General features: G+C 43.7%; 1 protein-coding gene across 1 annotated transcript in view; it reads right to left on the bottom strand.

The window, feature by feature from the left end:
* Nucleotides 1-830: 830 nt before the first annotated feature.
* RABGAP1L (RAB GTPase activating protein 1-like) overlaps nucleotides 831-21,575 on the bottom strand; it is a gene marked incomplete at its 3' end in the record, with an annotated part of 35,379 nt that continues 14,634 nt past the window's right edge. Inside the window, exons 3-6 of the mRNA XM_009071235.1 lie at nucleotides 20,503-20,577; nucleotides 16,999-17,124; nucleotides 15,475-15,618; nucleotides 831-872 (exon numbers count right to left, since the gene is read on the bottom strand). Coding sequence (XP_009069483.1) covers nucleotides 831-872; nucleotides 15,475-15,618; nucleotides 16,999-17,124; nucleotides 20,503-20,577 — 387 coding nt within the window. The remainder of the gene's footprint in view (nucleotides 873-15,474; nucleotides 15,619-16,998; nucleotides 17,125-20,502; nucleotides 20,578-21,575) is intronic.

Genomic DNA, 21,575 nt, shown 5'->3' with positions numbered 1-21,575 from the left:
CTGCTGTAGAGCACTCCTGCTGTAGGGCTCTGTGCTGCAGGAGCTGAATCTCTAAGAGTTACTCTTTGCTGAGTCACTCAAGCAGTAGCTGTTTGCCCTTCCCAGGTAAGGGGCATGGAAAGGCCACTGGAGGACAAGTCACAGCCCAGAAGTAGTAGTCTGTGTCCTGTGGTTGTGTTGGGAGTGATAGGCTGTTCCACCCTGAGCTCAGCGTGTTATTGCATGGGAATATCACCTGAACTCAAAGGTGGCACTGCAAATCCTGCAGCACATCCCTGATCGTGCTGGATTTGAACCAGAGCCAACTCATGGAGAGTCAGTGTAAGCTAACTCTGAGCTCTCTCCATGGCACCAGAAGGGCCAGTGCTTTACCTCCAGGTTTTCCTGTTTGTTTAGGTAAATTCTGAGCCCAAGCCAAAGACAGAAGTTCCCTGTATTATAAAAGATGTCCATTCCTCTCTTGCCATCACAGATATATCTGATACCAAACAATATTCCATCACCTGTTTTATGTGAAAGAACCCACTCACAAATACATGTGCTGTGAAATGAATCAGGATTGTTTTCCTAATAGTAGTGACACCAGACATTTAAATCCTCAGACTGCACTCCCTGTTCCACAAACTTCAGGACATGATTAAAGTTGAATGAAAACAGATCTATTGTCAGTACAATTTTGAAGACATCTCCACCCAAATGGATGGTATTTCTCCTCCATTCCCTACTCCAGACGTTCCACTACGATTGTTCCTTTAGACATGATACATTAAGCTAAACAAAAAAAATATTCCAGACAGTTTAATAAAACAAGTTAAACAAAAATCACTTACCTTTAAGAGAGCCAAAGCTACGTGGAAGATTATGTTCATACCCTGAAAGTAAGAAGACAGAGATTTCAATCAGTCCCAGCATACAAATCTCCCTTCCCTAACACTTATTATTATGTAGCATCACAATGGGATGCTGTCAGTCCCTGGGGAATGTTTCCCTTTTCCCTGCTGCACTTCAAAGCTCCCCATGAAGCCCCGAGGCACAGTTCCCCAGTCCCAGCTGGGGAAGATGAGGGCTCTGTGGGGCTCTGGGAACTTCAATCAGTCAGGTGCTGTGGATGTGACAGGCTCTCCCCTCTGTGCCAGTGCTGTCATGAGCAGGGCAGCAAGGCAATGTGATAAATATTCTAGGTGATAGGGGTTTGGTCAAGTAACTGAGCTCAGCTGTGATTTATCATGTATAATCTTTCATTCTCAACCTGTTAAAAAACCCAAACAAATAAAGCAAAGATGACCCTACAATGCTCCTTTTCCACTGCTATTAGCCAAAAGTCAAAGCTACTTCAAAGCTGAACACGCTGCTGCCTGTAGCAAACAGCTGCTTGCTGGTTTGCAAAAGCTGGAAATACAAATGCACAGAAATGAGAAATAAATGAGGTTTAGGTTGGATATTAGGAAGAGATTTTCTAGGGAGAGAGTGCTCAGGCATTGGAATGTGCTGCCCAGGGAGGTGGTGGATTCACCATCCCTGGAGGTTTTCAAGCTGAGACTGGATGTGGCACTTAGTGCCATGGGCTAGTGACCACGGGAGGGTTGGACTGGATGATCCTGCAGGTCTCTTCCAACCTGGTTGATTCTCTGATTCTATGATTAAAGACAGCCTGCAGCCTAATATCTTGATTATTTAAGATTATAAATAGCTTTGTCTTCATCCAGATAAAATACCACACACAGCTCTCACTTGCTCATGTGCTTCGTGTTCAGACTGTTTTCCTGGATCATAGTTTCCAAATCTTTGTGCCAGTTGGATAAATCTTTTTTTTGGTAATGCCTTTCAGAGCTGGTATCTAGATATTGTCTCCACACTGGTGACAATGGCACTGCAAAACACATTGTGCTTGGGCAACAACAGGATTTTTTACAAGGGAAACTTCTCCCAGGCCTGAGAGCCTGAGACTGTTTTCCTATAAAAATTAGCTTTGATTAAAACTTGCTGAGACTTTACAGTAGCTTTCCTGGGAATAAACTGGGTTTGTTTTTTTTTTACACTGAAGGGATTCTGCCTTGAAGGGATTTTACCATTAATGAGTCCTGGAAATGCTATGATATTAGCCATAATGAATATTGCAACATTCCAAATTAGCAATTTGCTGCATAATCACTGTGATACCAAACACACATTTCCCACTAGAGGTCACAATTGCAGCAGGACTGAATGTTGCTTCATCACTAGGAAACCTTATTCCACACGGGATAACAATGACTTCAGGTTATTTTGATTTGATACTTCTTTTTAATAGAAAAAAAAGTCCAGTTGTGACTTCCAGTCATGACACTGCTAATACCAGAGCTCCAGCAGCAGTAAAATAAGTTCAGAGTACTCTCAGGTTTATTCCACATTTCAAAAGAAATATCCAAATGCCAATCCAAAATGATATACGAAGTCAACAGTTTATTCCACACAGCCACAATTTCCATTTCCAAGCATAGAATTTGACATGTACCACCACAAACACTGAACTGATTGATCAGATCTTGTTATTTTATGAGTAGGAGTATCATGTCTAATTGTTGGATGACTGAGAAATTAGTGTCCTATGTATTTTCTGGCACAACCAAAACCAAACCCAAACCTTTTCAATTTATTTTCTACCTATTTTGTTTCCTGATCTGCCTGAAACTCACACTGATCCTGAATCCAAACCAACCAAACTCTCTCTGGGATTGCCCTTCTGTGATGACTCTACACATAGACAGAAAATGGAACAGGAATTGGTTTCCACTTGCCTTGAGAACCCCCAGAAGCTCTTCTAGCCACACCAGGCAAGGGGCAGCTCACAGAACTCCTCATGGTATTCAAGATAACTTGCTCAAGGCTCAAGCACCATGAAATCAGAGCACAAAAGGACTTAAATCTTGTGTAGAGAGCAGCGACAGAAAGCAACCTGCAGCCTCCTCTTTCCTCCAAGGCAGAGCTCAGTCCCAAATCAATGAGGCTGCTGCAGTTTCATGCTGACCAGTGAGGACCTGAAGGACTAATACAGCCCTGACAGCTGAGTGGCACCAGTCAATCTTCTACTCATGCCTGGACTTAGAGCAAGATGCTTTAGATTTCAGAGCAGGGAAATGCCTTATCCCCCACTTGGACAACACACTCTCTAACCACCAGTCCACATACTGGAGCTCTTTTTCCTCATGCATACAAGACTGTTCTGCCACAGCCAAGTTTAATGATTATGATTATGAAAAAGAAGGCTCAGCTCATTTTTCCATAGTCTCTTATTTAAAATCCTACTTCATTTACCACACAGTGATTTATAAGCTTCAGCTTGAACTTCTCCAGCTATTTTAGAAGAAGGACTGAAAATACCAGTGTGCACCAGACATATAAATCACTGGTAGCAATATCCCTCCAGCAATTTTCTAATGGAAACATGAAAGTCCATACAAATCATCCACAAGGGGGGAAAGAGAAGGGAGCCCACATGAAATGAGCTTTGGATAATTACTTCTTAAAAGCAAAGGTCATATGTTTAACTAGGCATTTGGAAATAAATGCCATAATATCGTGCAGATCTCATCTTGGTATTTAAAAGATTTGCATGTGTGAAAGTTGTTCATCATTACCACTTTGTTTAATATACAACAGGCAAAAGGAAAAATAGACACTTACTAACCAAGAACTTAGAAGAGCACAGGAATGGTGAGGGGCTTATCATCATGTTGGATCATAGATTGGTTTGGGTTGGAAGGAGCTTAAAGATCATCTCGTTCCAACCCCTGTCCTGGGCAAGGACACTTTCCACTAGCCCAGGTTGCCCAAGGCTTCATCCAGCCTGGCCTGGAACACTCCCAGGGATGGAGCAGCCACAGCTGCTCTGGGCAACCTGTGCCAGAGCCTCAGCACCTCACAGGGAGCAATTCCTTCCCAATATCCCATCTCTCCCTGCCCTCTGGCAGTGGGAAGCCATTCCCCCTTGATCCTAACTTCTCAAATCCCTTCTCAATATGTGGCCACTCTCTGGTTTCTCAGCTTGGCTGGCTCTGCTGCCAGTGAGCAAACCAAGCAGGAGGATGTGCCCCACACAGCTCAGACATTAGCCCTCAGGCAGAGAGCCCAGAAATGAGGCATGTGGACATTCTCCTCCAAGGAGCTTTTCACCAGCCTTTAGCAGAAGAGCAGCAGTTCCTGTGACAGACTGGCTTATCTGCATAGTTAAACATGTGCACAGCAACTTCTTTTTTCCAACTAGTGTTATTTAAGGACCCTCTAAGCTTGTGTAGAGGCCTAGAGCATTTGAAGACATCTCACGAAGCTAAGGAGTTTTGGAGCAGGAACCAGCCCCTCTCAAATCACCTAATATGCTAACATAAGGGTCAGGAAAAGGAAAATCTTGGAGTTTGTGGTATATTACAACCTCCTTACAGCCCCTGCTGACACTGACCATCCTCTGCTTTACACAGACAGCACTTAGTCCAGTAGAGAGAGCATCATTTTGCAGATCTCTTCATACCTACTGGTGCTGGGATGAACATTCACCATCCAGGAGGTTCCCATTTAACTCATTATGGCTGCACTTCATGGCAATACCTGTTTATTTGAGCTATCTGTCAAAAGACTAATTTCTGACCCAAATTGGAGGTAACATCCTCATGGGCAAAGCAGCAAAACTCCCTCTCTGTAAAAATGAAATGATGATACATGTGCACTGAAATTAAGACTGGCTGAAAGTAAGTGGAAATGTTATTATGTGAACTGTGATCTAGTGAGAGATCTTCCCAGTTCCTTTGCTCCCTCCTTAGCCAAGATTCCTTCTGCAGATAGAAGGCTCTTTGAGGAGTCCTCCCTTTGAGCCTCTCGGAAACAAGATGACTTTTGAGAAGGCCTGAAAAGAAGGTTGGGAACAAAGAACAAGCAGAGGCTGGTAAAGCTGCAATTCTGCAGAGCCCAGTTTGCATTCAGTGAGGTGTCTGTGCCAGGAAGGCTGTCTGGGGCTGCCCTGGGAAGGGAGGAGGCACATCCATTCATCTCACCCAGCAAATCCGCCCAGACACCGGAAAAAAGGAAGTTAAGGGGCAGCAAACAGCCAAGTGTGGGGCTGAGTTAGGCCAAACAATGTCATCATGTCCTAACTGGACACTATTTGCACAGAGGATGACTCTGGAATTTCTTTCCTGTTTTAAAGCTTCTCCTCAGTGACAGAAGCCTTGGGACAAGGCAGGATATATTCAATATATCCAACCCTGACCCTCTGACAGACCTTCCTCTGCATCATCTTCACCAGCAACAGGAACTGAACCTCAAAAAAAGATGGAAATTTAATTTATCAGTGTCCTAATCTGTGGGTTTTTTCCCTAGATTTGTCTGACATGCATAAGGAAAATAGTGAAGACACTGACACAACATTATCTAAAGACAGACCTGAGAGTCAAGTGAGCAGCTCCTTAAGGGCTGAGAAACCCCAAGCCCCACGTGACATACCATTAATCAGTTAACCTCTTCCAGCTTTCTAATAACCAAATTTTCCTTTTTCTAAAGAGAAACTAGCCATTCAACTGAAGTTAATTTGACATTGTTTCATAATTCAAAAGTGTTTCATAATTATGTGTTCAGTTGCACAGCCTTTCAAAGGAGCTCCAGAGGGTAATTGGGGTTACAGACTCCAAAGGAGAATGAAAATTCTATTTATGTTTTGGATGGCTTCCAACAAAACATTTATTTGGCAACTCTTAATATGTTGAGAACACACAATAAACTTTAGGCATGTCACAAATGCCTTTGTTTTGCTGACAACATGAATATATGGGTTGAAGCTCCAGTTTCCCTTTGTGAGCAAGGCAGGCTTGGAACATCTCTGCAGGGACATGGTGTTAATTAACATCTTCTACACAGAGGTTGTAGAGCTTGTACATTTATTCTAGTTCAGTGACAAGATGACTAAAGGAAAGGAAGGTTAACTCTTGCTCAAATAAGGCACAACATGAATTAGCAAGCTTTGTGTAAACAACAGACACAGCTTTCTTACTACACACTCACATGAGAGAGGGGGAAAAAAAAGAAAAATTGCAGAGAGGTCTCAGTGCTGATGGATGAGGTACAGTTGAGTTCTTCCACTGGGCTTCCCCAGTGACTCCATATACTTTGCTATACAATAACTCACACCAGGAAATGCTACAGAATCACAGAATGTACAGAGTTGGAAGAGACTCAGGAGGATCATCAGTCCAATTCCTGACCCTGCACCCCAACAATGCATCCTGTGCCTGAGAGCACTGGCCAAACACTCCTGGAGCTCTGTCATGGGCTGTGACCACTGCCCTGGGAGCTGTTCAGTGCCCAAACACCTCTGGGGGAAGAACCTTTGCCTGATATCCAGCCTGAACCTGCCCTGACACAGCTCCATGCCATTTGGGTCCCATCACTGGTCCCAGAGAGCAGAGGTCAGAGCTGTTCTTGCACTGCCCCTTGGGAGAGAGTTGTGTCCCATGATGAGGTCTGTCCTCAGTCTCCTCTTCTGAACACACCCAGTGCCCTCAGCTGCTCCTCATGTGGCTTCACCTCCAGGCCCTTCACCATCTTTGTTGCCTCCTTTAGACACTCTCTAATAGCTTAGTATCTTTTATATACTGAGGTGCCCCAAACTGCACACAGACAACACCAGAAAAAGAAAATACAGCAATCTCCATCCTGACCTTACAATGCTGTGAATAACACATGAGCCCAGTTAAAACCAGTGGATTGAATTATCAGAGGAGCAGGGCCCAGGGAGATGGTAAAAATGGCACCAGGGGATTCAGTATTGATTGTGTCACTTTTCTGCATTTTGCAGCATAAAAAGGCACCCAACAAATACTACCAGGCAACCAGGAGCTGTATTAGTATGATTTCACATGAAGTTTTGCTTGGCTGGTTGCTTTTAACAGAAATGAATGAGATTTCGGAGTGCAGGTGAATATTTACGTGTTTTGGGTGATTTTCATGTCAGTTGCTGCTGAGATGTTGCTATGGCTCAATGAAGGTAGAGGCTGCTGTGAGATTAACACTTTTCCCCCTCCACCTCCTGAGCCTGTTTGCAAAGAATAAAAATCACAGCCGCAGAATCTGAAGTCATTTCCCCATCTCAAACTGCTCCCTGACAAGGGGAGGCTCTGCAGGGCACGTTCCTGACTCACAGGCAGTGAGTTATGGGCTGGCAGAATGTTTTCTCCATTTTTCACCAAGCCAAACACTACCATTCTTTTTGGGTTTGCAGAGGTTTAAATTACAGGGGTTTAGACATCCCTATCCCTCTTTCTAAACCTGATTAATATAGGGGGTAACAAAGAGGCCTGAAACTAGGCATTAGGGGCCCTATCCCTCTTTCTAAACCTGATTAACATAGAGGGTAACACAGAGGCCTGAAACTAGGCATTAGTGGCTAATGACATCCATAATGGCTCTGCTGAGGCATCTCTTTCTGCAGGGCCAGAAAGGGAGGCTTTGCATGTCTGCAGATAGGAGAGGTCCTCCTGCTCTCACCTGGGAACAGGGAATGGCTGTCAGATGTGCTCAGAGGAGCAGGAATCTTCCAGATCTCAGTTTTCACGAGAGGAGACAAGATGAGGGTTCAGAGAGCTGTGCCTCCTTCCCCCTCTACACAGGGTCACACACACAAAGAGAAATGCATGTCCATGGCAGGGCAATGTCTGCACTCTGATCTCCCTCCCAGGTTCACTCCTCAGAGAATCAGAGAATCATCAAGGTTGGCAGAGACCTCTGAGATTAAGTCCAACCATTAACCTGTCACTGCTGTAACCCCTAAACCAGATCCTCCAGCACCAGGTCCAGATTCCTCTTCAACACTTCTAGTGGTGGTGACTCCACCACCTCCCTGGGCAAACCTGTTCCTGCCTGAGCACACTAAGAGTGAAGGAATCTGTTCTAGTAATAGAAATTCATCCTCTCCCTCTCTCTGCCACGACACAGCCCTGGCCCTCACCTCTCTGCACCTTGACATTCATTCTCTCTTTGCAACAACGACTCAAATGCAAAGTTCACATTTTGATTTTATATATCAAAAAATTCCTAACGGCCTCAGATTCCAAGCACGAAGCAATGGAAAGTGTTTTGGCACGGGCAGATTCCACCACCCTCTTCTTTCAAAACAGGCCCCAAATTAGCTTAGCTTCCTGGATTTGCTCAGGGAACATCACTCTCCTGTTTGTGATACTTTCCTTCAGTTCTTTCTAAAGCATTTCTGAGGCTGCCAAGGCTGCCAAGGCTGCTGCTATTCCAGTACAGCAGATGGCACTGGTGTTAAGTAAGCATTATGGAAATTTACTGTATTCCTAGAAAAACCAACCAAGTGAACATCAACTGGTAGGTGGCTAAAATATTTCAAGAGCAACGGGGAAAGTAATTCAGAGACACAGTGTGACAGGGCATTAGATGTCTCATCCCTCTGAGGCACAAACTGGGTCATTCCAACAGGCCCTTGAGTACCTTTTTCACCTGGAACTCAGAACACCTTCTGAACTAGAAGCAGCCTCAACATTTTAAGGACCACAAAATTTATCAACATCACCCGAAAGTACCTTCTGTTCACATAAGTTATCTTGAATTGCAGATTGTTGTGAGGCTGTTTTCCCTCTGCTCGAGCTGAGCACTTATCACCAGCCTTGTTATTTTGGGGACAAACAAGCTGCAGCTCTGAGTGGAAGATACATAAATTATGGATGCTCACAGGAACAGCTGGACAACATTGTGTGAAGGGTTGTGGTAAACCCTGGGGCTCTCCTAGAACCTCTCAGATGTTCTCTATTAAAATCCTCTCATCGGTCCAAGCCTGAATTACCATAAATTCTGTGTAGCTTTAGAACATTCTGTGTCCCTGTGGCAAAACAGAACACAATATTACACACCTCCAGGATTTCTGCTGCTGACTGGAATTTTATACCCAAACACCTAATACTTCTTACAATCTTCACTTTGAAAAGAACTTAAGACCCTTTAGCATTACAATCTGAATGTTTTAAACACACAGATCCAAAAGCTTTAAAAAGTTCCTCATGCAGCAAACACACAATCAAATCCTACAGCCTTTTTTCCTTTCTTTTGACTTCAATTTCTGTTCCAGTGCTGCAAAGCCCCCACAGTGGGCTACAGCTGTAGTCATCAGATGAATTAGGCTAAAATTACTTTTAGCTTGGATTTAAATAGCTCCTCTAACTCCAAAACATACAGGGATAGAAAACCTGAGGTATCTCCATTGCAGATCTGCTGTTTTTGTAACCAAAAAGATTCTAATGGTTGACATTGTGGTGTCCTCAACATAAAAAGGACATGGAACTGCTGGAGCAAGTTTGGAAGAGGCCACGAAGTTTCTAAAAGGACTGGAGCATCTTCTCTACCAGGACAGGCTGAGGGAGTTGGGGCTGTTCAGCCTGGAGAAGAGAAGGTTGTGTGGAGACCTCAGAGCAACTTTTCAATATCTGAAGGGGCTCCAGGGAAGCTGCAGAGGGATCTGTGTTAGGAACTGCAGGGACAGGACAAGGGGCAATGGGGACAAATTGAAGGAGGGAAATTTAGGTTAGATATTAGGCAGAAGTTTTCCCTGTTCTGGTGGTGAGACCCTGTCCCAGGGTGCCCAGGGAGGCTGTGGCTGCCCCAACCCTGGCCGGGTTCACAGCCAGGTTGGATGAGCCTTGAGCAACCTGCTCTGCTGGGAGGGGTCCCTGCCCAGGGCAGGGGGTGGGGCTGGATCATCTCCAAGCTCCATCCCAACCCTTAAATTCTATGATGATTCTACAATGACATCGTCCACAGGTGCTTGATGCAGCAAAGCAGCATTACCACTGGACACACATGTTCAAGTTCCAGTTGTCCATCTGCAGTCTGAGAAACAACCTGTTCTCTTTCTTCTTAATTTAATTAAAAGCTAATTGTAGCAGCCTGGGAAAGAAATCCTTTCCAGTCTCTTTGCATGAAACAGCAGTGGCTGATCAAGATTTCAGCAAGGAGACTCAGCTCCCATGCAGGAGGAAAGACACAGTCTAAATGCCAAAGTTTAATTGCCTGTACTCCTAAGAAGGAAAACAAACACACACCTCCCAGCCTTTTCCAGCTCAGATGTGTGACATTGACTCTACCTTTGCAAATAGTACCAAATAACACAGGCAGTTCCAGCACAGATCTGTGCCTGCTCAGAATTACATCTACCTTTTAATGTGCTGTTACTCAAATTTCTAGCAAGCCCAGTCTGCTGTTCTGCAAGATTTCTTGAAACCTTCATAACAGGAAAGGCTAACAAACGTAGACAACATGTCAACAACAAGTAATTCCAAAGAGTTCAATTCATCTTCCCCTATAGATCCCCAGGAGATAAACAACAGAGCACAATCTTTTATTTAACTCCCATTTCATCCGCGCAGATTTACAGGGGAAGTGGGCTCGTTCCTGCCTCAATTCCTGAGGAAGTTTAATAAATTGAAATGTTAATCTGTTCTTTCTCAACTCTGTTGAAGGCATCACAGCAGTATGTGACAGTGACAGAGAAAAAATAGCAGCTATTATGGTATCTGCTCCTCAGTCGGTACTCGCACGCGGCCGAACGCGGCGTCTGAGCGATACCATACGGCACAGTGTTTCCTGGCACATCACTCCTCAGCAACACACACACACACACAAAGACAGAACTCAAACCTTCAGCACCAATACTGCTCCTTCTGCTAGGATTTTTGCTATTTCATGAGCAGGGAGTGCTCCCAGGAGCCACATCTCCACGACGTGGTGTCGATAGGTGTTGGGTTGTCAGCACCAAGTCAGCTATGTTTTCAAAGGGTTTTAAGAGTACCCATCAGCCTTCATTACCACAGGCAGTTTCTCAAGATTATAATTTTATATAGAATAAGGTCATAAAATGACTTTACACAATATTTTGAAGGTGACAGTTGAAAAATCAAGGCCTAGGAGTGATGATATGTAGCTTTCGACTCTGCTTCTCCCCCTGTGCGTCCTGGGAAAGGCAGTTCCCCTTCTGTGTTATCAGCTATACTAGTAAACATTAAATTATTTCATCTTCCAAACTGATAGAAGACCAGTCACATCCCTTTGTATTCAACCTTGGTCACAGAATGGCAGCTTAGCAGTCAAACTGTTAGCTCAGGAGTCAAACTACGCAGTCAAATGATGTACTATGACACCAAAATAAACAACTATCTGTGCCAGCCCAGGAGGGTTTTGTACATACTCCCCAAAAGGAGAAAAGCACCATCCTTAAGGACTTTATACTCCATAAAACTGCACACAAAAATAGCCAGACTGGCTTATAACAGAGGTTACCCATAGTGTCCAGGTGAGTAATGGAATCACAGAATCATAGAAATTAAGGGTTGGAAAGGACCTTAGAGATGATCCAGCCCCAAGCCCTGCCCTGGGCAGGGACACCTCCCAGCAGAGCAGGTTGCTCAAGGCTCATCCAACCTGGCTGTGAACACTGCCAGGGTTGGGGCAGCCACAGCCTCCCTGGGCAACCTGGGACAGTGTCTCAACACCCTCACTGGAAAAAAGGTTTTTTTCACCTTCAATCTAAACTTCCCCTCTTTCAGTTTGAACCCATTTCCCCTTGTCCTGTCCCTGCAGTTCCTAACACAGAGTCCCTCTCTGGCTCCTTGTAGCCCCTTCAGAGAGTGAAAAGTTGCTCTGAGGTCTCCACACAACCTTCTCTTCTCCAGGCTGAACAGCCCCAGCTCCCTCAGCCTGTGCTCACAGGGAGATGCTCCAGTGCTCTCAGCAACTTCGTGGCCTCCTCTGGGAGAGAGTTTGAGCTCTGCACCTCCTTTAGTTGTGGCAGCACTATATATATCACAAATGGTTAAAGTATTTTCTTTTTTAAGCAGAAAAAATAATGAAAGTAAAAAAAACCCCACTTACAATTTGCCTGCCAACTGGTTTGGGTTGTTGTTCTCTTCCCAATGCCTAATGAAGGTCATTTATTTAGTGCTTTTGAAACAGGTATTTTCATTATGAATGGAACACTTCAAACTGCAAAGTGAAATGTCAACTCTTTGGTATTTCTGTGGCACAATTCAGGTGCAGCTGTTGCACTGGGGACAGCTCTAAGTGACATGAGCTGCACCTAGATGAGTGCTATTTCTGAGCATGCCTTTAAATAAATAATTGAGAAGGGAACAGAGAGAGAGGAGAACAGAGCAGGCTCCCAATAACAGCATGTCATGTTGATAGATAAGACTGACAAGTCCAAATACAACTCGGAGTTTCATCAACAAAGATGTTCTTCAGTGCAAACATTAACAGCAATGGGGAAGAGCCAAACGAAGCAGCAGAAACAAACAGCTAAAAGGGATGTGGTGGAAGGATCCTCAGCTCATGCTGAGGTACTGAAGTTTATCTCCACAGCCAAACCCACACAGTTTGCTGTAATCACATTGAAAATTCCAACTGGATCAATAGCTTTGTGTTTTCATCACAGCCCTATAAGATGTTCCTCAGCACTGTGGAGTATCTGCCTGCAAACCCAAAATTCTCCTCAAGCTTCTGTCAGAGGCAAGAGAAAGGATTCCAGAAGATTTCCTTTCTAGATGAGGATGGGTGACAGGATCTGTCCCAGAGTTACTGAGGCAATATTAGAAGGCAATTTAAGTAATTTGGGGGTTCAATCACCTCCTCAACAGCCTGGAGAGAACTGAAAAATACAAGACAACAGAATGAAAGAACTCAGTCACACAGAGGCCGTGGCAAGTCCCAGATTTGTGTGAATTTCAACAGAACTGCTCTTTATTTATCACTTCTGTATCTTGCAGTGATATTTCATGTGAGAATGATGAGAAGAGCTCGACTAGTGGCATTGACTTTGATGGGATTTTAAAAACATCTCTATAAAAAATATTTCTCACTATAAATTTAGCTCCTTTTTCACAGGTTATGCTCCTGCCCATGAGGTTCACATCCCACCTTGTGCCACTGTCCCATCGTGCAAGGGAAGCAATGTGCCTCCCTGGTTAGCTGTGGAACTACAGCACTTCCAACAGGTATTTCTCCTCTCTGGATTGAGAGCTGAACAATATCTGTAAGGATCAATTTCACTCTTCCAGCCACATTCAAAAACGAACACAAAAATCCCAACCCCATACAAAAATTCCTGGTTGACATGGAATCACTGAGTGGTTGGGGTTGGAAGGAGCCTCTGGAGATCACCTAGTCCAAGACACAAGTTGTTCATCTATAATTCAAGTATTTTCACAGGGAGCAGAGAAGTTCCCTTGGAATGAAGAGCTGGCAGCATCCCCTCAGCAATGGTTTTAGCTGGTTTTCTTCCCCTTGTTTTTGCTTTCGTAGAAGAGCTGTATAGGATGTAAACATTTTGTCAAGGACAGACAGGTCAGGGATGTGGAGAAAGCACAGTCAGGAAGGAAGTTGAAGGGTAAACAGTAATAAATATCAAAATGAATAAAATTCATCTGTATCTATGACAAATTAAAGAGAAGGCTGGAAACTTGTTTTTAAAACCCTAAGACAGTTCACTTCAAAGGCTTCTTGATTTTTTTGAGGATGTTTTTTGCAGGAAGAACATGTTCCACTGTTAGCAGTTGCCACTGTTTCTTCTCCTTCCAGTTGCCAGAATTATAGGCACACTGGTTGTTCAGAGATAAAGTAAAGTACAGTCTAATGCAGAAAACATTTTGATTTCCCCCTAACTCCTGCAGAGGCTGCCTGGACACACAGCCTCAGTCCTCTGTCAAGAGCAGCTGCTTTCTTCTTCTGCCCATGGCCATGTGCCTTCAGATTAGACTTCCCTTTCATGAGGAGAGCCAAGCAGGCTTTTATTTTAGTATGATTTTAATCTATGCTCCTCCCACAAATTCTCAGAGGTGCCTGATATGTGAGACTGGTGACCCCTGAATCTGAGGAGCACTCTTCTGGTGGTCTGTTCTGGTGGCTCAGGATGTTGTCTCCACACTGTCCCACTGTTTCTCGAGATGTCTGTGTGTATCTTCTCACTTGAAATCCATTTTCTTACCATTTCTGGTTTATTTTTAGCTGTTGTGAAAGAGGCTCCCTTAGCTGTGTGTGCTCACCCTCCACAAAGACTAGCAAATTTCCCTTTCCCTAGCAATGTTGCACTCTCTCACTTTCCCCTTGGATTCTTTCACCTTCTTTCCCACAGTAAATCCTTCAGACCCAGTGAGATAAACACTGCCAGATGCAAGATGAAGGCAAACGTACCAAGAGGTGTTTCTTTTGTTCATTCTAAAAAATCTGTATCAGCCATGACTAAAAGAATTCTTGCAGCATATTTTATCATCAAGCTTAGTACAATAAAAAGTGCAAGAGCTTCAGCCAGGATGTGCCCATGCTGCTATCACAGCAATCACTACTATGACATGATGTCAACACCTGGTGGTGTTCAAGGCCAGGCTGGATGAGCCTTGAGCAACCTGATCTAGTGAGGAATTCCCTGCCCAGGCCAGGGAAGGTTGGGACTAGAGGATCTGTAAGGTCCATTCCCACCCTTAAATTCTATGATTCTATGTCCTGTACTTCTAGACAAAGGATTACCTTCCCCACTCACTTGGATATCTGACAGTATTAACCTACCTCCTCTGGATAACTGAGCACCAATATGCAGAAGAAATACCCTTAAGGAACCAGATATATGAGTGGTGGACAGTATTTGTTGAACACTGAGTCCTACCAAGGCATGTGCCTACCAAGGCCTGGAAAATCTCAAAGAAATCCTTCACAGTAAAAATTAACAGACTGAACTAGAGACAGCAGTGTTACATACTCATGAAGCCCTTGGCATTGAAAATTATAAAATATTTCGTTTCCTCATTTACTCTTCTGTTTGTGACCCATTTAAACCAGTGACAGGTTCAAAACCAGATCTAACTCCATGGATGCCCTGACAAAAAGTGTAAGCATTTCTATACATAACAAAACAAACATTCCAGACTATCAAGCTGTTGCTTTAAAGGAAGTGTAGATATATTTACAGTCCAGACACAAACCATTTTGCATCTGGAACAGTGTTGGAATGGCAGGGGAAACCCAGATGGAAGGAGCTTCACTCAGCTGTGCTGTTTGGCCCTTCTCACTGTTTGCTTAGCATCAGGTCCTCAAAGCCTCATGCACTACCCTCACTGTGTGTGGGCACTCAGGCAGTTTGAGAGCTTTTCCTACTTGGTGTCTTCAAGAAATGCCAACTCCTAACTCTGAATAATCATTGAACAATTAAATCAAGCCCAGCTGTGTGCATCAGATAGTCTTAATTAGCTCAGCAAAGAACGAGGCAATCCACAAGTCTAATTTCAAAACCAAACCAGTGTTTCACTGAACATCTCCTCCTCAATATAAACATGGTTTCTACATGATTTAGCTACCCACATTTTGAAAAGAAACAGTAAATGACTCCAACTAAATGGAACCAAACAAGAAACATTCATGGAGTGGAGGAAGGGCTTGCTGAATCAGTTGGGGTTTTACCTCACAAAGTAGTAAGTCAATGATGTGGAAGACCATGCAGAGTGGAAACTTGGCAGTGAAGAGAGTGAGGAACCACTGGGATGCATACATATGAGCTTCCAGATTGAGGTCTGAGAAATGGCTGTGCAGGTCTGGCAACTGCTCCTAGGGCAAAGGGAAAAAGAAATATTTCAGTATTCCTCATTAACCCACACTCTTCATCTGCACTGTCAGTAAGGCCCAGGTTGCTAAACACCAGCAAGCACAACAAAGTCAAATCCTGGCTCCTTCTGAGCAATGGAAATGTGTTTCTTGATGAATTTCAGTGCCCATGGTTACAGTTTTTGTTAAGATATCCACAGTGGATTCTATCACAGTATCAAATAACCTACTGAGATTACACTGAGAAATTACAGCATCTTCACCAGTCCAAAGGCAGAGTGGTGGTGAAATCTGTGTCAGAGTGTATATTTTCAAGTTATTCCTTTGCTGTGTCTTGCTAGAAATGCTTCTGCCACAAAAACCAATGGATGCTGGAACCAGGAGATCACTTTGCAGAGCCTGAAAGCCACAGAGCACATCACTCCTTCTGCCAGTTCCTCTAACTGGGAGCACAGATAGGCAACACAAAGCAAGCACTGAAAAGTCTACTGTACAATGATGATATACCCAGTTAATAAAGGATGTTTGTTAATAAAATTTGGGTTGTTTGCTAATAAAACTCTTTGTTAACACATGTAAATATTGAGATGAGCAAATGCCAAAGTGTCAAATTAATTAGGATGTCATTCTACTCCATCAAGTAAGAAATATGCCCAGTTTGACATCTGAAAAGAAATCATTAATTTGACAGTGTTCTGTTGGTTTGGGTTCAGTGTCTCTCACAGAGGTATGTCAGGTCACCTGTGACAAGTGCCCTCAGCAGACAGAATTCACTGTGCCAACAGAAGGGCAGAGCTTAATGAACTGGCAGCAATTAGTCAGAACAACAACCTGTAAAACTTGCAGCCCTTTAGTTATGTGAAATTGCTCAATGAAACAATTCCACCTGAAAAAAAAAAAGAGCAGTGGAGTGAAGAGACAGTAAAACTGCCAAGTGCCCTACACCTGATTGGTATTTCATAAGCATCAGGATGTCCTGATTTGCCTGACCTCTTAACCACCAACATAACTCATGGAAAGCAGGACACTGATGGGGACAGGCCAAAGGACACACTGCCCTTAAAAGCACAGACATCCTCTGTAACAATGTCAGGAAACAGGGAAGGAGTGAGCAAACAGAGAGAGGAGAGGGGAAAAACAGAGACCTGTTCTGCTTGGACACAGAGATTAGCAGCAAGATTGGTACATGCAAGACAAACTAGAAATAAATCTGACTCATGATGTTTGAACTCAGCTAGTAAACTTCCCTGCTTTGGTTCTACCCCATCTCTTAAAGCACAGGGGTTTTATTGCCCAGCAGCTTTTGGAAGCAAAGCATTATCTTCTTCATGCCAGCAGTATTTCCATTTGTGAGAGGAGAAGAATTAGTTTCTCTGGCCCCACCTGCATTAACTTCTCCAGCTGGAAGAATTTGCAATGGAGATCTTCGAAGTTATTTCTGTAGAGGTCCCTCAAGCCATAGTCATACATTATTTTCACAAATACACAGAATGCCTGTTCCTCTGGCATCTGTTTGGGAAAACACACAGAAAAAAAGGTTAAAAACAGAGCTGCAATGCCTTACACAGTCACACACACTTAAATACCTGATGCACATGAAAGAGATACATTAAAACTGTCAGCAAAGCACCCTGAATGCAGAATTAAGCAACTAACATCTCAAGGGGACTGTTCTCCTTGGTGAGCACCTGGACTTGGCTCTGTAAGGCCTTCTCTGAGGAGAATGTGGGATCATGGCATAGGTTCAGGTACATATCCATCCCTACTCAACTGTCAGCAGCATTTCTTCTGCCAGATAGGGATGAGAACAACCAGTACACAGCTCTCAGGTACAGAACAACAATTTAAAAATAAAGGGAGAAAGAAAATAAAAAGGCAACAACTCATGACAGTAATTTCTACTGAGAGAGACTTGGTTAAACAGGAAAAATTCAGGATACTGAGGTACAACCAACTCTTGGTGAGAAAAATGCTCATCTGCTTTCATCCAAACCCCAGGGCACCGAAGTCAGGTTTCCCATGATCACATCTATTAACATCCTGACTTTTTCAGAAGCTCAATCTCCATAGTTTCCATTTCATTCTGACCAAAACTCATCCAACAGAGTTTTGGAAGGTGGTACTACCACAAGCTGTGGGAGCCACTCTACACTCCCATTTGTTGGCTCGAGCCCATGGAATTGGTGGGAACCCAGTGCCATGGGACCACCCCTGAGGGTTCTCCTCTGCTTCCCCTGTGCCTTCAGGAAACTCAACAGTAAGACAGGCACAGGCAGAGTCACTGCAGACCCCAAATCAAGCTGTCAGTCACATTGAGAACAGCCTTTTATTTTGGAGGCACCAGACTGTAACAAACAAAAACAATTAGTGAGCATCAAGAATGACAACTCTTGACCTTTCAGTGTATTCACTCATTTGGCCACTTGCCAGCTCCTTATCAAACATCAGTTGCAGATAAAAGCTTGGTATTTTCTTCAAAGAGAATTTTAGTCTCTTGATATCTACCTCCAGGGTCTCAGCTCTCATGCTCGGCCTGTGATTATGGCCTGTCTCCAGGGCCATGGGCTGAAGCTTTCATTTTCATTTTCAGACATCATCAAGTTAGCATAAAGCACTGCCAGCTCAGCTGCTGCTGACCAGGCCAGGCCTGATTCACCTAGGACAAGTTCTTAGCAATCTCAAAGCTCTTAATCACGACCTTATCTGGCTGGAATGATCCCCACTGACAGCAGATAAAAGCTGCAGACAAAGTCAAGGGAAGAACTCCTGACCAAAAGGTTTGAATCTGCTCTGTAAGATGATAACTGCAAATTTCAGGGGTTTTGGTAAGAAACAATTACTTCTAGGGAATTATTTTCTCATGCACAAGCACACCTACCTTGCATGCTCAATCATCGTGCACTGACCACTGTTCCTCCCCCAAGACAGGGAGAGCCAACAGAGGTCAGGACTAGGCCAAACAGGTCCCCAAGTCCTTGCTCTCAGTGGGCAGAGGTTCTCCAGTATTACCAACCCAAATAATTCAACATCATCCATCAAGTTTTCATTTTTTATTCCATTTAAGCAGAATACAAACTTTGGGCATTCTTATTCTGATATTTGCCTGTTGTTGTCTTTTCTTTAAAATCACAAAAGCCAGAAATGTACTATTTTTTTTAAATGAAATTTTAGGTTGTTTTTTTTTTTTTCACAGAGCAATGACTCTGGAAAGTAGCCAGCAAGAAAAAAAAAAGGTCAAATACTGTGAGATTCATAGGAATATGATCAGAGTTGGCAACACTGTCCCCCTGTGATTAGAAGTTAACTGCTCACCCTTGATGGGAATTTCAGCAAAGCAGCAAAATCACAAGAACTGAGGAGGGAGGTTCAGGCTCCCCAACCACCCCTGAAAGGTATCTACACTGAAGAGAAAGGATTTCCTGTCCCAGGAAAAAAAGGGGAAAGGGCTAGAAATCCATGCAAAGATAGGAGAGTTAGAGAGGGTCTTACAAGCATTCACAGCATACAGATTGGCTGGAGGATTTGAGAAAAACAGGAGTTGGAGGACATCCTGGGAAGCTCCCAACTTACATGAGCTCACTGAGACTGCTTCCCTTCCCCCCTTTCTCTGAGTATTTCACTTTACCATCCTATTACAAAAGCAAACGTTACAAAGGGCATATTAAAACGAGTGTAATTTCCACTGAGCATTCCCTGTGTACAGGGCAATTTCTTCTGACTCCAGGAGCACTAGAAACAGGGGATTCTCTGCAGTGATGAGAGCACAGAGCTAAGGGAGAGGAGCTGAGGCATTAGGCAAACGCCAAGAACATGACACCCACACATTCCTAAACACCTCTGGTGTTGGAAAGGGCTTATTCCTCCAGTGGAACTTCAGGATCCTGCTTTAGGTAAGAAGTTAATTGCAAAACGACTGTTAGATAAGCCAATTTGCAGTGTATGTGGGATTGCAATCATGGAACTAAGTCAGGTTTATCCTTAAAGGATCTAAAGCTGCTCTCTCTCACTCTCACTGCTATCATGCTCCTTAGGGCTTCAAGGAGTCATGGATCTCACTAGGAGTGACAATTGAAATCAGAGAGTTTCAGCTCCCAATGCCTTGGGAAGTGTATGTGGAACACACAAACCACCAACAGCTAATTCAAACCCACCACCCAAAACGTGTTTCCATCATGATTAATAATTTACTCATTAAAATCTGACAGAAAAAGGAGACAAGAGGCTGAGTTAGAGCTGTGCTTGGGGTCAGGGGTGGTTTATTCAGCTATACTTTATCTGAATAAATACTCTGCTTGAATCTGCTGCTTTTCCACTGAGACATCACAGATAAAGCATCTTGCAACTATAAAAATGGTGTATTTATTCATCTATCTCCAGACATACACTTATGTGTTTATAAAGGAAGCAACAGATCAAAGTTTGTACAGTTTTTGGTTACAGGCTAAACTATCAAGGTTAAAATTCAGCTTTCACTCATAAGATATTATAGAATGTCCTCAGGAGAAAAAGTCTCAGTAAAAATTAATGAGACTTCTTGCTCTGCTGAGCTACTGTGAGAATGGCTCCCAGAGTTAAATTCCCCATAAACACAAAGGGAGTTCACCTACATGACAACTGAATTAAAAGAAAATATTAATATGTAACAAATCAGTTTCAGCCTTTGACACAGAACTGCTTGACAATTTAATGGATTTCTCCCAGATAAAGGCAATGTACATTCACCAAGATAAGCCATTAGTCACTATTGCCAAAAAAGCATCAAGAGGAAAATGAATAGAGACAAATAAACAACAGTAAATATCTGTCAAACAGCAAAGCTGCAGCACCACTGATTTTACAGCTGCTTTGGTTTCAAATATCAAAGCCTTCATTTAGCAATTAACTCACATGAAGTAGAAGCACAGCTGCAAGGAAAGACTGTCCCTGGCAGTAGCCAATGTCCTCATCATACACAGAGTAGGCCTAGGGAAAAGAAAAGTCAAAATGTATTTGAAAGGCACAAAGGGTTTGCAAAGTGGGTTCCAATCAGGGAGCTAGTTGGGGTGTTGCAGGGTATTTCCTTCCAGGATCTGAAGGGGCCTACAAGGAACCACAGAATCATAGGATTTAAGGGTTGGAATGGACCTGACAGATCATCCACCCCCAACTTTTACTCACATCCAACCTAGACTTTTCCTCCTTCAGTCTGAACCCATTTCCCCTTGTCCTAACATTGCAGTTCCTAACTGGCTCTCTGGCTCCTTGTAGCCCCTTCAGAGAGTGAAAAGTTGCTCTGAGGTCTCTACACAACCTTCTCTTCTCCAGGCTGAACAGCCCCAGCTCCCTCAGCCTGTGCTCACAGGGAGATGCTCCAGTGCTCTCAGCAACTTTGTGGCCTCCTCTGGGAGAGAGTTTGAGCTCTGCACCTCCTTTAGTTGTGGCAGCACTATATATATCACAAATGGTTAAAGTATTTTCTTTTTTAAGCAGAAAAAATAATGAAAGTAAAAAAAACCCCACTTACAATTTGCCTGCCAACTGGTTTGGGTTGTTGTTCTCTTCCCAATGCCTAATGAAGGTCATTTATTTAGTGCTTTTGAAACAGGTATTTTCATTATGAATGGAACACTTCAAACTGCAAAGTGAAATGTCAAAACAGCCCCAACTCCCTCAGCCTGTCCTCACAGGGAGATGCTCCAGTGCTCTTAGCAACTTCGTGGCCTCCTCTGGATTTGCTCCAACAGTTCCATGTCCTCCTTACACTGAGGACACCAGAGCTGTGTGCAGGATTCCAGGTGGATCTCTCAAAAGCAGAGGGGAAGAATCACCTCCTTTGACCTGCTGCCCACACTCCTTTTGAAGCCAGAGAGGAATGATTCCTCAGGAATTATAGTGATGGGACACAGGGAATGGCTTCACACTGACAGAGAGTGGGGTTAGATGTTAGGAAATCCTTCCCTGTGAGGTGCTGAGGCTCTGGC

The sequence above is a fragment of the Acanthisitta chloris genome, unplaced genomic scaffold, assembly GCF_000695815.1.
Source record: "Acanthisitta chloris isolate BGI_N310 unplaced genomic scaffold, ASM69581v1 scaffold2463, whole genome shotgun sequence".
In the NCBI taxonomy this organism is placed as follows: domain Eukaryota; kingdom Metazoa; phylum Chordata; class Aves; order Passeriformes; family Acanthisittidae; genus Acanthisitta; species Acanthisitta chloris.
This window is presented reverse-complemented; position numbering and strand designations above follow the sequence as displayed.